Source organism: Falco peregrinus, chromosome 3 (assembly GCF_023634155.1).
Source record: "Falco peregrinus isolate bFalPer1 chromosome 3, bFalPer1.pri, whole genome shotgun sequence".
NCBI classification, from domain to species: Eukaryota; Metazoa; Chordata; class Aves; order Falconiformes; family Falconidae; genus Falco; species Falco peregrinus.
This window is the reverse complement of record NC_073723.1, coordinates 49418421-49433358: the sequence shown is the minus strand read 5'-3', so window position 1 is coordinate 49433358 and position 14938 is coordinate 49418421. Positions and strand designations below refer to the sequence as shown.

At 36.1% G+C, this 14938-nt stretch overlaps 1 protein-coding gene across 4 annotated transcripts in view; it reads right to left on the bottom strand.

The window, feature by feature from the left end:
* Positions 1–6915: 6915 nt before the first annotated feature.
* RB1CC1 (RB1 inducible coiled-coil 1) overlaps positions 6916–14938 on the bottom strand; it is a 77862-nt gene continuing 69839 nt past the window's right edge. For 3 of the 4 annotated variants that reach the window (XM_055799083.1, XM_055799084.1, XM_055799086.1), the window contains 4 exons: positions 13117–13175; positions 11220–11356; positions 8256–8326; positions 6916–7891 (listed from right to left, as the gene is read on the bottom strand). In XM_055799083.1, the coding sequence (XP_055655058.1) occupies positions 7814–7891; positions 8256–8326; positions 11220–11356; positions 13117–13175 (345 nt within the window). In that variant the 3' untranslated portion in view covers positions 6916–7813. The remainder of the gene's footprint in view (positions 7892–8255; positions 8327–11219; positions 11357–13116; positions 13176–14938) is intronic. The other variant, XM_055799085.1, reaches the window with a different exon arrangement.

Below are 14938 nucleotides of genomic sequence, written 5' to 3'. Positions count from 1 at the left end.
AAGATCCATTTTGTTCCTTCAAAAATTTAATAATAGACCTCCCCAGCACTGGAATTTCATCACTTTTTTTTTCCCCGCATCTACAATGGATTTTACATGAAAATGACTACTAAATCAACTACTTTAACTTTCACGTTATAATCACATGCTTGTTTAAGGAGGAATAACTATGCATGCAGAAATGGAAGGGCTACTCTATCATTTGCCTAATAACTGCGTTCATAAACTTAAATATTCTCTTGGAAAGAGCCCACCAAAGGTTATGCAACAGTGACAGACATCATCCTATAGAAACTATTCCTCTGTTTTAAGAGGCTAAAAATGTGGAGACTGTACTTTCTGGAGGGGTATTAAAGATATACAAATGACACAACCACAAGTGGTTGGGACTCTGAATACTTGTGATTGGCAAGAGCCTGAGCTGGCAGAGCAATAGGCTGGATTTTTGAGGGGGCTCGTGAATCAGTACCTCTTGCAGCATCACACTTTGTAGAAAAGGTGGTCAGCTTCAAACAGTGTCCTGGGTTTAGTTTCTTTGAGAACAACATGTACAGAACTGCTTCACCACTGATCTTGCAGACACTCTTAGCATTCAGCTGAAGGTTAAACGTCAAGAATGGTTTCAAAAATCACTTTTTGTTCTGCTGGCCAAGGAGCTAAAACCTGTGCTAAAATGGTTTGGACCGTCCGGGTACCAATTCCTGCGATTTATGTTAAGAGGTACCACAGGAAGCTTGTGGCAGGGCTCCTTCAAACCCCCACTGCCGCCCTCCTCTTCCTCACATCCACATCCAGAGGCCAACACAGTCACAAAAGCCTGGCTCAACGCAAGGGAAGCCATGAGACAAACAAACATCCTAAAGTACCTGCCTGTTGATCCCGTGTCACCAGTACCATCAGTCAGAGCTCTGATCTCAGTGGTCTCAGCACTCCTCAGTGCTCCTCAGCACATATTCAAGCATCCACTCCTCCTTCACTCCCTCAAAGTGCCTTCGTCACCTTCACCGAGGGTTTACAGCAACAGGGATAGGGCTTGTGTGTCAGAAGTGTCAAGCAGTCCATAGACGCCAGGCTGTCATTGTTAATTCTGGCACTGTGTGCCTTTGCACATATTGTTTTTCTTTGTAATAGTTTCTCACTTACACCACGGAGAGAGCACAAGCCATGAAAGCACACAGGATTTGAAAATACCAACTGCTACACTCTGGCACAGCGCTCCCAAGTATCTCAAATTGGTCACCCTGCTTTTCAGGTACCAAAAAAGAGTGGATAATCTGGAAACTCTCACGCCTTACCTAAGAGGCACATGGCAATTTCCAAGCAGAATGCTTGCTATCATAGAAAGGACGAGAATGTAATCATATGTTCAAGGCACAGTTTTAATGTAGAACTGTGAGAACAGGTGTGGAAGAGACAAGAGCAGGAAGACCACCTAATTAGCCAATTGAAAAGTGCATCCTCATGCATATGAAAGCAAAGTGGCAGTCACAAGCTGACATTTCCTGATTTTTCAGTACTTAATCATTGCAAAAATTGAAGCATACGCCATCACAGTATATGCACACACAACATAATCACCCATAGAATCATACAACAGTTTGGGCTGGAAGGGACCTTTATAGGTCACTTAGTCCAATCCCCCTGCAAGGAGCAGGGACATCTGCAACTATATCAGGTTGCCCGGAGCCCTGTCTAACCTGTGCTTGAAGGTTTCCAGGGATGGGGGATCTACCACCTCTCTCTGGGCAGCCTGTTGCAGTGTATCACCATTCTCACTGTAAAAAATTTCCTCCTGATACCTAGTCTAAATCTACTCTCTTTTAGTTTAAAACCACTAGATTTTGTTTTATCCTATACATAGGTTCAAAAGATCTGGTAATTTGGACTAGCACAGCACTTTATACGTAGTTACACTTCACTGTTAATGTGGAAATTTTCTGAAAACTCTAGTGTATTGCTGTTATGTCAACAGAAGCATATTTAACTGCATGCATCATATCACTGGTAAATTATTTGTGCTTACAAAAGTTCCCTTATACATAAGAGCTACAAACATAAGGATTACAAATATGATGAGTATTACAAGGTCTAAAATTAAGAGGGTATTTCATTGCTTAGCTGTTTTGTTGAGTAACTACTTTAAAAGGTAAAAATCTCCGAAAAATTATTTCGGTCCCATTCAAGAAAGCTTAGTATATATATCAAGAAAGGTTATTTCCAGCTTACAGTCTTCTTAAAAGCAGACAATTGATTTCAGTGTTTCAATGGAAACTAAGTACATTTTTTCTGTGTGGTTACACAAAATAAAGCTCTCTTTGAAGTTTAAACACTTTACTACGTGATCATCAGGAACTTTTGTTAAGTTCCGCATTTACCATAAACTTTTCCTACTATTTCAACCACTGCGCTAAAAATACAGCCCATCATTCACAAAAGACATGGCAGCCAATTAACGCTGACCAGCACCCTGCGAGAGGCCTCATTCAGCAGTCTCCCCGCTACCACTGCGATCGCATCAGACATCCAAGTGCTCACATTTCAATTGCTTAAATTAATACAGGCTCAGAGATGCATTGGTACTTAAAACTGACTGCTTCTCCTTAGGTATCCAGGATCTTTAGGCTATTTTATTTGGTCTTCCTTGATAACTGATATACTATCATGTCCTTGATAATAACTATAGAACAGGGAAACTCATAGTGTTACAACTCCAACAAACCAGAAACTCTGTCGTTATACAAACACATAGCTCCTAGTTCTGTACCTAATCTTCACTGAAAATAAAAATGAGGCATTACTTTATGAATTTTTCTGAATCTTTAACACTTCTAGCACAGGTAAACAGGACCACAACATAGCAGCTTTGGCTGCAAGAATCAGCATTTGTTAGAAGTGTGTACACAAACATGCATCCAAGTGTTTAGAATAAGTAGATCTTATGTAGAGATCTTGGGCAAAACCAAGAGTCATTAGCTACAAGACTGCAATGACAAAGGTTCTTCATTAACACCCTTTGACAAATGGTACAAATTTTTGATTAGGAGGCAAGATACCAGAACCGCTCCTCCCACTGCAGAAAAAAATCTGCTCCTTACTCTAGTTTTGCCTAAAAGGTAAAATACACAGTAAAAACCATCTGTTAAAGTAAGTCCCAAGACGAATAGGTAAAAGGTAAATTTAAGACCAACAAGCAAAAGTTAGGGAAAGAAAAGCAAGGCTGCCACCCACAATCAATCACAAAGAACTGAAACAAAATTATGGAAAACTATTCAGCAGTGCAGTGATATACTATAAATTTACAGTACATGAAACACTTTAATATTCAGAACAAAAACCTGTTTTTTACAATTACTTGATTTACTATTACTATGATTACTGGAGTAATAATAGAAAGTATTAGAAATAATAATTTGGCAGCAGTCACATTTCTTGCATTTAAAATCAAAAAGTTGTAATGAAAGCATGTTAAAAACTAGCATTTACCTCAGAATGAATTTTTTGAGCGGAAAATTTTAAGATTACTCAAATTATACCATTAGTTTCAACCCAGGCTTCAAAACAAAGGACTAAATGGAATGTTTGCCCAGTTAGTTGTACGTTCAAGACGTTTAGTGAAAAAGTCACAGCAATTCAGCCTGAACAGCGGGATGGACAAGACAACCGTGGGAGATGCCTTCCAACCTCAGCTGTTCTGTGAGTCTGACACTGCTTAAGTGCATCAACACCAAACTCAATTCTTAGCCACTATTTAGAGCCTGGGGACTCCAGGCTCCTCAGAATTTTATGTGGAAGTTGGTAGTATGAGTGAGTGTTAATACAGGAAGAGCTAAAGGAAGTAACTGTTTATCCTTTATCATCACTGCTGGGAATGCAGAATGGCTTGTAAAGTGATCTAAAGACAGCGGTGACCTTAAAATGCAGCACTGAGACAGCTCACTGAAGTTTAATAGGCAAATACAGCTTGAAAAGGCAATAGAGTTGTTCTATGGTGAATGCTCCACTTCTAGAATTTGGCACTAAGTAGTAATTCACTGCATTACAATTTATTAATGAAAAATTTATAGGCATGAATAAGCACTACAAAGTACTATCCAGTTTTTGCTGTAACTGGTTACAGGCAATCTGGCTTCTACCTAAACGCCACACAACAAGAAAGGATGCAATATTAGGTCACAAAGAAAACTAGCGCTGCAAAAAGGCACACGATCTTGCACAGCACAGGGCAGACTTTCCAGCCCTGCTATGCAACCTACATAATGACAACTACATTTAGGGAAAAGCGTATACTTAAGTGTACACTGGTCCTACTCATAGACCATCTAAGATTCAGATGAACCACAACTGAATCCTAAACAGCACAAACTCCTGACTTGAGACCTACTGCAGAGCACTGCAAAAAACTATCTGCTTCTCAGATTATTCAAATAGATACAGCCTTCCAAGAACACTGGAAAAAATAAATCCCTTTTAAATTATCACATCCTTTTGGTGTTAAGTCTACAGGGTAACATTTGCTTTCAGTCAACTTTCTCTACCATTCCTATTACTTTTTGTGCTTCAACAATACAGTTGGCTATATAGCCAAACTTACAGAATAAACATATATTATTAGCAGTAGCACAAGAGGCTTTTTTAGTAACCTGTAAGTTTCCAACACGCAGCTGCCCAAAAGAATTAAGAGAAATCTCAGATCATTAAATTTATTTATTCGACTTCCCCTCTGAATATGCTCCTCATCCAAATTACATAGATATATACAAAGTTTTATTATGGAGCAAGATGAAACACATAGGTGGTACATAACAAGCATAGTTTCAAGAACTAGTAAGGCTGTGACATACACAAAATATGTAAACTACATTTTTTTCTTGACTGTTCAGAATCATTACTGAATACGTTAGGTAGTTTGTTTGACAGATTTTCCATTTTGAATATACATAAATATTATAAAATGAAGCGCATGACAAATATTCCTAAAAAGTAAAGCCATTGCTGGTTATTTATATTTTAAAAATATGATGTCATGTAACAATAACAGATATATCCTGGCATTTCTTTAAGCAGCAAACATCAGCCGGAAAGGACGACTTCTTTCCTCATAGTTTGCATTACTCCAATCAATTTATGTGCTTCACAAGTTCACTTTCATTTATTGCTCATGTGTTCCGAATTATATAAACATCAGTCACGCCTTTGTCTATCTTAAGCTAGAAATCAAGCCAACTTTCATAGCATCATAGATCATCACTGCTACTGTCCACATATAAGCTTAAATACATATTTTTAATCTGGGCAACAACAAACAGACTAGAAAACTCAGATTTTTTACAAAGATGCAAGATTATTATTTTTTTTTTTCTTTCCATAATTCTCAGCATGGAGTTCTGTACTCACCTCACTTCTGCGCTCAGGACACCATGCCAGAGCCTGCAACGAGCTTCACAGTATGTCATCCACACAGAGCAGCAACACACACAGGCCTTAGTGCATAATGAGATTAGAGCATCCAAAAAAACACTTTCATTTTCATATGAACAAAAATAAGTGCTGCTTGTACATGCACGGTGCTGTAGGGCCATCATCTAACCTGTGATTTTATCCAGCTTGGAAGAACTTGACAAGCACATCCTTTCCTCTACGGGGAAAATTCTGGGGGACTTTTACTTATCTTTGAAGTAGACTATTCAGTAACAGAAGAGCACGGTCTTACATTGTTGTGCTGGATTGCATGTTGTTATACAGATCCATTGCTGCTACTCAAGGAGTAACTGTCCTCCCAGAAATAGAAAGACTCTGTGCCTCTTGGTAAAGGCTGGTGACTTCCAAGAGACAATTAGTCCCTGCAGGACACAATATTCACAGCAGTAGGGAGATTATCTGAGGCTGGGAAAGTTTTGTCAGTAAGGTAAAAGATGTCAAGGATTCTAAACACTCTGCATGTTAGAAGCAATGAATCGTGCCACATGTGCATCTTTTTAAACCACTTGTGAGTCAGTTGACTAAAGGTACAAGTCCGCACTGAATTGTCGACAGAACTGAATTCTCATGTAGTTGGCCAAAAATTCAGTAAGAAAAGATACTGGGGTGTTTTTTTTTGGTTTGGGTTTTTTTTTTTTTTTCTTTAAACCTGTTCTATAGTTCTGTGTTGTTTACCTATTTGACACTGGGCAGTACTCAGCTGTGGTAATGTTCTTGAAGAACAAGGGGCATTTTTTTTGTTATTTAAAGAGTCAGTACACCAACTAGCAAATTTAATCAGGTATGAATGCAACTTGACAAAATGACATTCTGTTTGTCAGAGATCAACTGTCTTACATTTTTCTATTTATTTGAAAGGTGAGATACAAGTACAAGCCCATGCATTTCATAGAAATCTGAACTTAAAGTTGTTATAGAACAAAATTTCAAAGCATACACATAAGTCTCTGGGTGTTCAAGTGGACTGATTAGTCTAGAAGAATATTATTTTCAACATATGGGCTGAAGCACTGACATTTTCATGTGCTCCCTTTATCTCTTTTCTTCCTCCACACCTTCTGAAGATAAATTACATTTAAATAACTCTATGGATTAAGTCCTAGACATAAGCTCATAGTTGAAGCCAGAATTTCACCTTCCATTGACTACATACTTATAGTACATCTTTTTATACTTATGAAAAAATGTAAGACTACATTCTATTTTGAAAAATGTCATTTATCCATTTAATTTGCTGACAAAATTAATTTGTGCCTGCTTAAATCCTTTATCTTAAGGTAATTCTTGTAATCCCTGAATGTTTTGAAAATTAATGCCTGTTGCAGAAAATGCAGGTATTTCTATGTAATGAAACTGCTGGAGGAATCAGAGAGAAGCTGCAACAGATTAACATGAAATTAAAGATAGTATTTAAAACACACAAATACTGCAAACACATACAGTTTCAAATCTTTATTGTTTTAAAATTCTACATGTCTTTTACAATTACAATAATTTGTTACTTAAATGACTCTTGTATGGTTAATGTACAATGAGTTTTTTCCTGAAACTCAACCATGAAATACAGTTTCATCAATATGATTTTTCTAAATAGATTAATACAAGATTTCTGTTTTGTTGGGAAGAACAAGTGCTTCACTTTGAACAAACAGCACAGGTGTCTTCCCTTCAGAATCTGTGTGATCAATCCTTCGAAAGTGCTTTTGAAGATTGCAGATCTAACTGTGACTGATTTTCAAAATCAGTCTATCAAATAACAAGTTTTTTTTTAACATTAAAGAGCATTTTCATGTAATGAAACAAGTTGCAGTAGTTATTTTTATTCATCTACTGAGGCAAACTCATGTTGAAGAAAAATTATATGATTATCTGCATGCAATGAACACTCCTCTTTAAATAGTTGATGAATTTTATACATATAAAGAATCTGTTAAAGAGTGCAAGTACTTTGATAATGATTTCACAAAAGGACGTATGCTGGTAATAATGGTAACTAACATTTAACATCTAAACACAAGCTAATGTATATTTAACAGGCAATTAACATGGTAAACAAACCATGTTTCATGTGGTTGCCCTTTGAGAAAATGAACTCATTTGGTCCACACTCCTAAAGTTGTCTGGGTAAAAAAACTGGAACAGTTAGGGCCAGAGTTTTTGATGAAATTCTTGTTTCTAAAATGTGACCTGTTAAAAAGTAAAAGCAGTACATCAATGATGTATCTTGTCACATGACCCCCGTATAAAAAGATGGCCTGGTATTTGGAGCGATGAACGAGCACTGAAGGACAAGTCAAAAAAGAATGGAGACAGAACAAACTAAACCTCTGTTGTGTTATACTTTCTTGTTCCATGGTACTGCTTTCACTCTGTAGAATTTTGTACCCAAAGGAACTTTAAATCTGTTTTGTGCCTACAAAAAAAAAAAAAAAATCAAGTTACATTAGAAACGTGGGATTATTGTTCCGGTTTTTTTTATATTTTTTTAAGCAGAAACTGATTCCCAGCCCTCAGCATTTATGAGGCCCTTTGGAGTTTGGCAAGGTTCTGGGCTGTATGGACACAACTACGCAAGCCACTGCTCGCTCACTCTTTTTTCTAGTTTCCTTTCTCTTGCTATTCACTGACTGAAAAATGGAGCAGGAATGGCAGAACCTAGAACAACTTTCATCTCGCTTATTATGCGGAGAGTAGTTTTCACAACTTTCACAAACATTTAAATGTGAACTTCTTCTCTATTAATCTCATCAGATGATTTTCCATTATTATGTCCTTACCTTTTTTGCCTGGCAATATTCCTTTTCCATTACTTTTCCTAGCACCCAAGGTCTCCTAGATGCACCTGAAGCTAAATAGAGAATATATTTATTATTTTAGATAACCAAAACCTGATATTACATCCAATATGGTTAAAGATTATTTGCTAAAATTATCTCATTTAAAGCAGAAATTCTTCAAAAACCCTTTTGAAATTGAGTTAAATAAGTTCAGATGTCATGACAGTTCACTGGTGTTTTCAATAAAAAAATGTTTTTTCAGTTTAAATTGTTTTTAAAGTTAACATTAGAGCAGACAAAAGCAAATCAAAACTAATTCATTTAATGATTCAAAATTATTCTCATCAACCAAGCTTGACCGTTTGATCTTAAAGTAAGAATTTCCTTAAGTATTTCAAAGAATGTCTTCTGTACTCAGCTATTATTATTGCTCTTACTGAAACATTTGATTATTTTTCTGTATTACTGATGGAAATTAGTTATGCATAAATAATAATTTTAAAGCCCTACAAGGCTGCTAGTTTTGGTTGCAGTCTTCTGAGAGTACTCAATACTGTTCAGAAAGGAGAAAAGCGAAAAACCTCAATAATAATCTGACAGGTCAGAAAAGCAACAGTGGGCATAAATAAACATTCAGCTTGTATCTATTTCTGTAACAGTGAGGAAACATACTTGTCTTGTATTCCAAGAAATTCTATCCATTTTCCTTGCTTTGCTCTTTCGTAACTATCACTCATCACAGCATGAAGAAAAAAAAAATCAAAACAGTCTGAAGGAACAGCTCACATACGCTCTGCGTAATGGTAAAATCAATGCTTTTCTAAGCATGACAATGAGATACTGCATCTAGTGACTAGAACATGAGTCACTCAAGAACCAGTTTGAAATTTTGGTCTTATTCTTCAAGATTAATCTGGCTATTGATAGTGGAGCAGATTCTGTCCTACCTAATACTCCTACAAACCAGTGCAAATTATTCATAACTGGTCTGAATGCTCCACAACTAATACTTAAATCACAACAAAAACTTGGGGTTTTTTTATTTTCTTTGCTGACAGACTTCACTGATGTAACAAGGATAGTGAGAAAGACGCAGGGATTTTTTCCTTACATTTGCAGATGAAAACTCCCATATCCTGAAGATAAGGGACGACAAAAATCTTAACCAATTTCAGTGTTGTCACAGCGTTTTAAGTGCTCTTAATGTAGGCAGAGACAACCTACGATAGGCCAGATCCCTGACAATACTGTGGGTGGATCTACAGAATTACTAACTTTATACGTACATGTTGGTACAAAAGGTCAGATTTAGATGCAATGCTTTGGCAGCCCTTAAAACAATGATTTGTAGTACCCAGGTCCACAACAATTTTAATCTATTGCAAATGATACTAGTGTTCTGTGCTTCATTTTCCCCACTTCCCTGATGCAGTAATAGAATCAAGACATGGCTTCCTGAAGCACTGATCTAGAGACAAATGTGCTCCTAAAGCAAATGGTAAGTCTGTGTGTTTGTTTTACGTGCAGTTTTCTTGAATTTGAGACTAACTCTGGTTAGCAAGTGATAAGGAGTGGAGCAAGCCAAGTCCACTTGAAAACAGACAGATCAGTGAATTGTGTACTCAGGGTAAAATACAGACTGACATACATGGCTTTTACCTTACATATGTAAACCAACAGTAAGAAAATCAACCATACTTCACAGTTATATATGTACTACTAATGGCGCAGTTCAGAATGTATTACATCTGTAAGATAGGAGCTCTTTGCATATGTTTCACAGAGCACATGGGACAGATCCTTCAGCAGTCTCAGTTCAGTTAGAGCTTGGCGGTCTTCTAGAGACTCCACAATTATTTATGAGCTATCATCTTTCATCATAACTGACATCTACAGTGATCCTGTTCATTGAAAGTAAGTTGACAGCTTTGCACATGCAATAACATATAGAAATGTTTACTGGTAAATTAGAATAAATACATAAAATTTCCTTCTGATGCACATTCTTAGACATCTCTGCAAAGTTGACAGCGTGAGTGGGTTTGCAAGAATACTACATGTGATATAGATATTTACCTGAATCTATTTCACACAGCTCACAGTTTAGTGCAAAACATAAGTTAAATTGAAGTAGTAATCTTTTTTTAAAATGAGGAAAAATAACAAAGTTTACATAGGTGCCAAAAACAGTCAATACAAAAACCTGAAGATTAAGGGAGGGAAAAAAGCAAATGTGCCATCAACCTGAACATAAGCAGATTAAACAGAAACTGTTTTCTGAAAACTTATGAGCCATGCTAAACACCATTTGAATTGGGTGGAAAAACTTTATCAGCCAAAACACTGCTTGCAAATCCCCATATACTATGGTCTACATTTTGTTATCTCAGATGTGTATTTGGGTTCATAAATTCCAGTCACTTTGAGGAAGATTAAAGAAAAAAAATATTCAAAAGACAATCTTCAAAGAACAAAAATAGGTATTAAAAAATAAGAGAGCATGCAGTTTTGACAGAAATGTTACCTTGAGTTCTGTATTTACTTTCCGCCTCAAAAAAGACATTGGAAGCAGAAACCCACATAAAAATATGCCTGAGACCTAGACAATTCGTGCTACCAAACAGCTAAGCAGCCTGATGAGAACGTTTTCCCCATAGCCACATTAACACACTCCATGTGTGTACAAAATCGGCATTTTCTCTCTTTTTTTTAACAGCTTACTTTGAAGATGCAGATATTTTCCCTATTCTTCCAAAACATCAATGTCTATGTACATTTTTGATTTAAAATGTCCTGCACTGAAAGATGTTCAGCATCAGAACAAATAGCAAATGCTACAAAGACAGCTGATAGCTATCTTACATGCTTCTCAATTATCACATTTTTATGACTTTCTAACAGTAAGTGATTTTAAGAGTGTTGTTTGCATAAGTAGATAATAATTGGAAGTAATCTGACACTTACCACACTCACCTGGTTTGAGATCCAGTGCAGCAAGAGATTCTGAGTGCAAGAAATACAAGGTTGGACTAACAGTAAACAATACATAGTTATCATGCCTTTCGTCCAAGATAATGAGAACCAAATCGCCAACCTGAAAACTGGGAAAAAAAAAAATAATCAGGGAACTAAAAAGGCATAGAAGTTTAAAGCTACATTAATTACACTACAGTTTTTTCCCCCAAGTACTGCACAGATTGAGACCCAGTTGAACAGCAGCACAGATGTTTCTGCCTGCTATGCCAACTCATATATATTTTGTATTTCCTGAAGTCAACAAAACTTTACCTTTTAAAAACTGTCTTTGAAATGTTCTTCTACATCCATCAACTCAATATTTTTTCAGAAGAACTGACAGTTTTGCTTTAAAACATAAATAGAATTTTATATTACTTTTATTCTTATGGTAATGATCAGTGTACCAGTGTTTAAAAACACTCTTTTGATGTTTTAAACTGAAGTCAACTTGAACACAGAAAAATACAGCAAAACATTTATGTAGCTATTCAAATCTCAAAATTTTAAGGGCACGGGACAAAGAAGGGATGAAGTGTTCATCATGAAAGGGTTAAAAGCAAAAGACAGACAGCAGTGACATTACATGAGAAGTTTCAAAAAGCCGCTTCTTTTTGACACTAGGATAACAGAAAAAGCCACCACGTTCTAATACCAAGATACAGCACAATATTCAGAGAACTTTTTCTGTCTCCAACTTCTGTTTTACAGTGCAAATGTGCTGGAAGTAAATTATTTGCCCATTAATGAAACAAAGTCTAAAAAAGCTACAAATTAAGCATTAGACCATGAGAGGGCTCCAAAACAAAGTATTACTACTGCTCTTGAAGATGGGGGAGGAAATGGCACAGGGGAACACTCTTCTCCATAAAAGCAAACTCCAGATATATAGTCAAAGGTAAACAGGTACATTTAGAGAGAAATTTACATCTTCTTTGAAGTTCACTTTCAGATTAAATAAATAATCCAAGCTTTTCGGCCTGGATTTACTATGACAACAGACTACACTGACTTAAAGACATCTCTGTTGGACAGATTAATTCTTCTTTCACAGTATTTTCCTCACTTACCAAGAGACTACAAAGACAGTTACCGGAATATTCAGAGGCTAACAGGAAAATCTGATTCTACACATACAGCAAATTGCATTTTTATTGCAACAAGGTCAGTAATTCAGAAACCATTAAAGGAATAATTGGTGCTGGTTTTCTTTGCAAAAAGATTTTTTATATTACTCATTTAGTATCAGAGCAATAAATTACTTAAGAACAGTTTTCTGTAGCTTTCATATTCTGCAAGAATTAATACTTTTTTTCCCAGCAATTTCCATTCTACCTGGAGCTGCCACTGCCAACACAATAATATATAACAGAATATTTGAGTTTATTTCACTTCATTCTGTCAAGGTAAGCCAAAAATTTTGAAGACTCTAGAAAGGTAAAACTTCTCTTGAAATATAATGAAACACTATGCATATTCAGGGTGAACAGGATTCCTTCTACTTTTTCTTAGCACAATTTCAAGAAGGTTACAGATAAATAAAAAAGTAATCTAAAAGAAAACTCTGGGAGGATTCTAGAAATCCCATGAAGGAGTATTCTCATGAACAATGTAAAGAAAGGCACAGAACACAAGACAGCCACCAACACACAGAATTCAGAAAGGCCTTTTTTGTTTATTATTTATTAAGCCAGCTGGGATGGTTCAATAATTGACAGCTAAACTACACAGATGGCCTATAAATCTTTTCACCACACAGCAAGAACAGGAGGACTGTGACATTCTTTAACTACATACCTATTGAAAGCATATCCATCTGTTCATATGAAAATTAACATGTACTTACTCTCTAATTGCTATTTTTTCAGAGTGTCTTGAGGATACTGATGACATGCTCTGGGACATCTATACAAAAAAGAGAAACACCATGAAGTATTGGCAAGCTATGATAAGATGTATATTGCAGGTAACAATACGGTTAAGAGAAATAATTTAGTATTGATTTCAAAACAGTGTCTATTCTTGCAGATTTTATATTCACTCAAGAACACAGCACACCTTTCTGCCATTATGAAATTTCTTACATAACTGACTTCTCCCTCATTATTTAAAACTGCTTTCCAGATAAGTGCCATTGAAGATTTCTTCTGAGTATACACAAGACCTATGATATAGCTGTGCACCCTAACACAGAAGACACTGGCATTCTAAAAAAGGCTGATGGTAAAACACTTGAGATTAAATATGTTTATTACAATTAAATTCTGGATGTTGAACTCTATATGATCTCTCAGTTTTACTACAGACTGTCACATAACCTAAAGTTTACTGTAACAGACAGAGCAGCATTCCCTTGAACAAAACTTGAGTCAAAATCACTAAGACCAAACAAAGGCTCAATTATGTAACGTTTACACAGAAAAAAAGGTTCCCTTTCTCAGTAATTCATGTAAAAACCCAAATACCACCATTCCTGGTATGAAAAGGAGCTTCTTTTTATTTTTTGTTGCTTGCAGAGGTAACTCACAAGTTTTTCTGCACAAGCCAGTGTCCTGAAACGAATTTCTTTTACTGTGCAGAACCCCTTCTGGGCTCCTTATCTGAAGCAGCTCAATAGAATTAAATATTGGTATTCATGTGTTTTAAGTGTATTTCAGTTTTAGAAATGTACTGGGAAGGAAGGGGGGAGAAAGAAGTATGAAGAGACAAGAAATAAGATTTATTTTATCTACAAAATAACCAATTTTCAAGTAACAAATTGAAAAGATATTATGTTCTTATTAGAACCCATTTAGAAACCAAATTTGAATTGCGTTAGACACCAATGAGCTGCCAATTTCTCTTACAAAGGCTTGGTATTAATTATAACATATTTTTGTATTTGTCTTGCACAACACTTTTCTTCAATTTCACTTTACTCTGAGATGACAAGAGATTAAGAGTTTAATTCAGGAAATCTACAGAGAGGTTTAGAGGAACGTCCAGCATGTTTGGAGTTCTACTGTAAAAGCTAGCCTGAAATACCTTTTGTACACTTCACTGACATTCTGAATAAGAAAAATCCTGTTATCAAATATGCTTTTAGGTGTCTTGCAATCCTTTCTTATGCCCTGCACTAGTCAGGGTTATTATATACAAGTGTAATGTGAAATGGAAAGCGTTTGAAAGATACTGCAATTTCATACCTGAATACATAGCAGGAGTAAATTACATGGTAAATTTCAGTCTTACCTCAAACAGAAAAGTGGCAGCTCCTACTTGAGATCCTATCAATCATTTTTGCTAGAAATCTTACTTGCAACTACACAGGTATCAGTTCCTACCAAACTCCTAGGTATCAACCTGTCGCTTAAAGTGAGATCTCCACGGCCAGTTCAAGCAATAAACTGCTAAAGGATGTGTTTGTTTCCCATATGCACAGCAATTTTTGTTAAGACTCAAGGTTGCGACCTGTTAGTAAGGATAAACTGTGGGTAAGCAGAAGAAGTAAACACTCTTCTTTTTTCTCCCATAGGCACTGACTATTACTTCAGTGTTTAATATGATGGCTGTTTGTAGTTCCAGCTGGTAGGAAGAATTCAAGTCTCATGCCTCACAAAAATGACAGGTGCACTTTTCCAAGCACAATCTTTAAGTTCTTACTAACACTACTAATTATGTTTAATGTG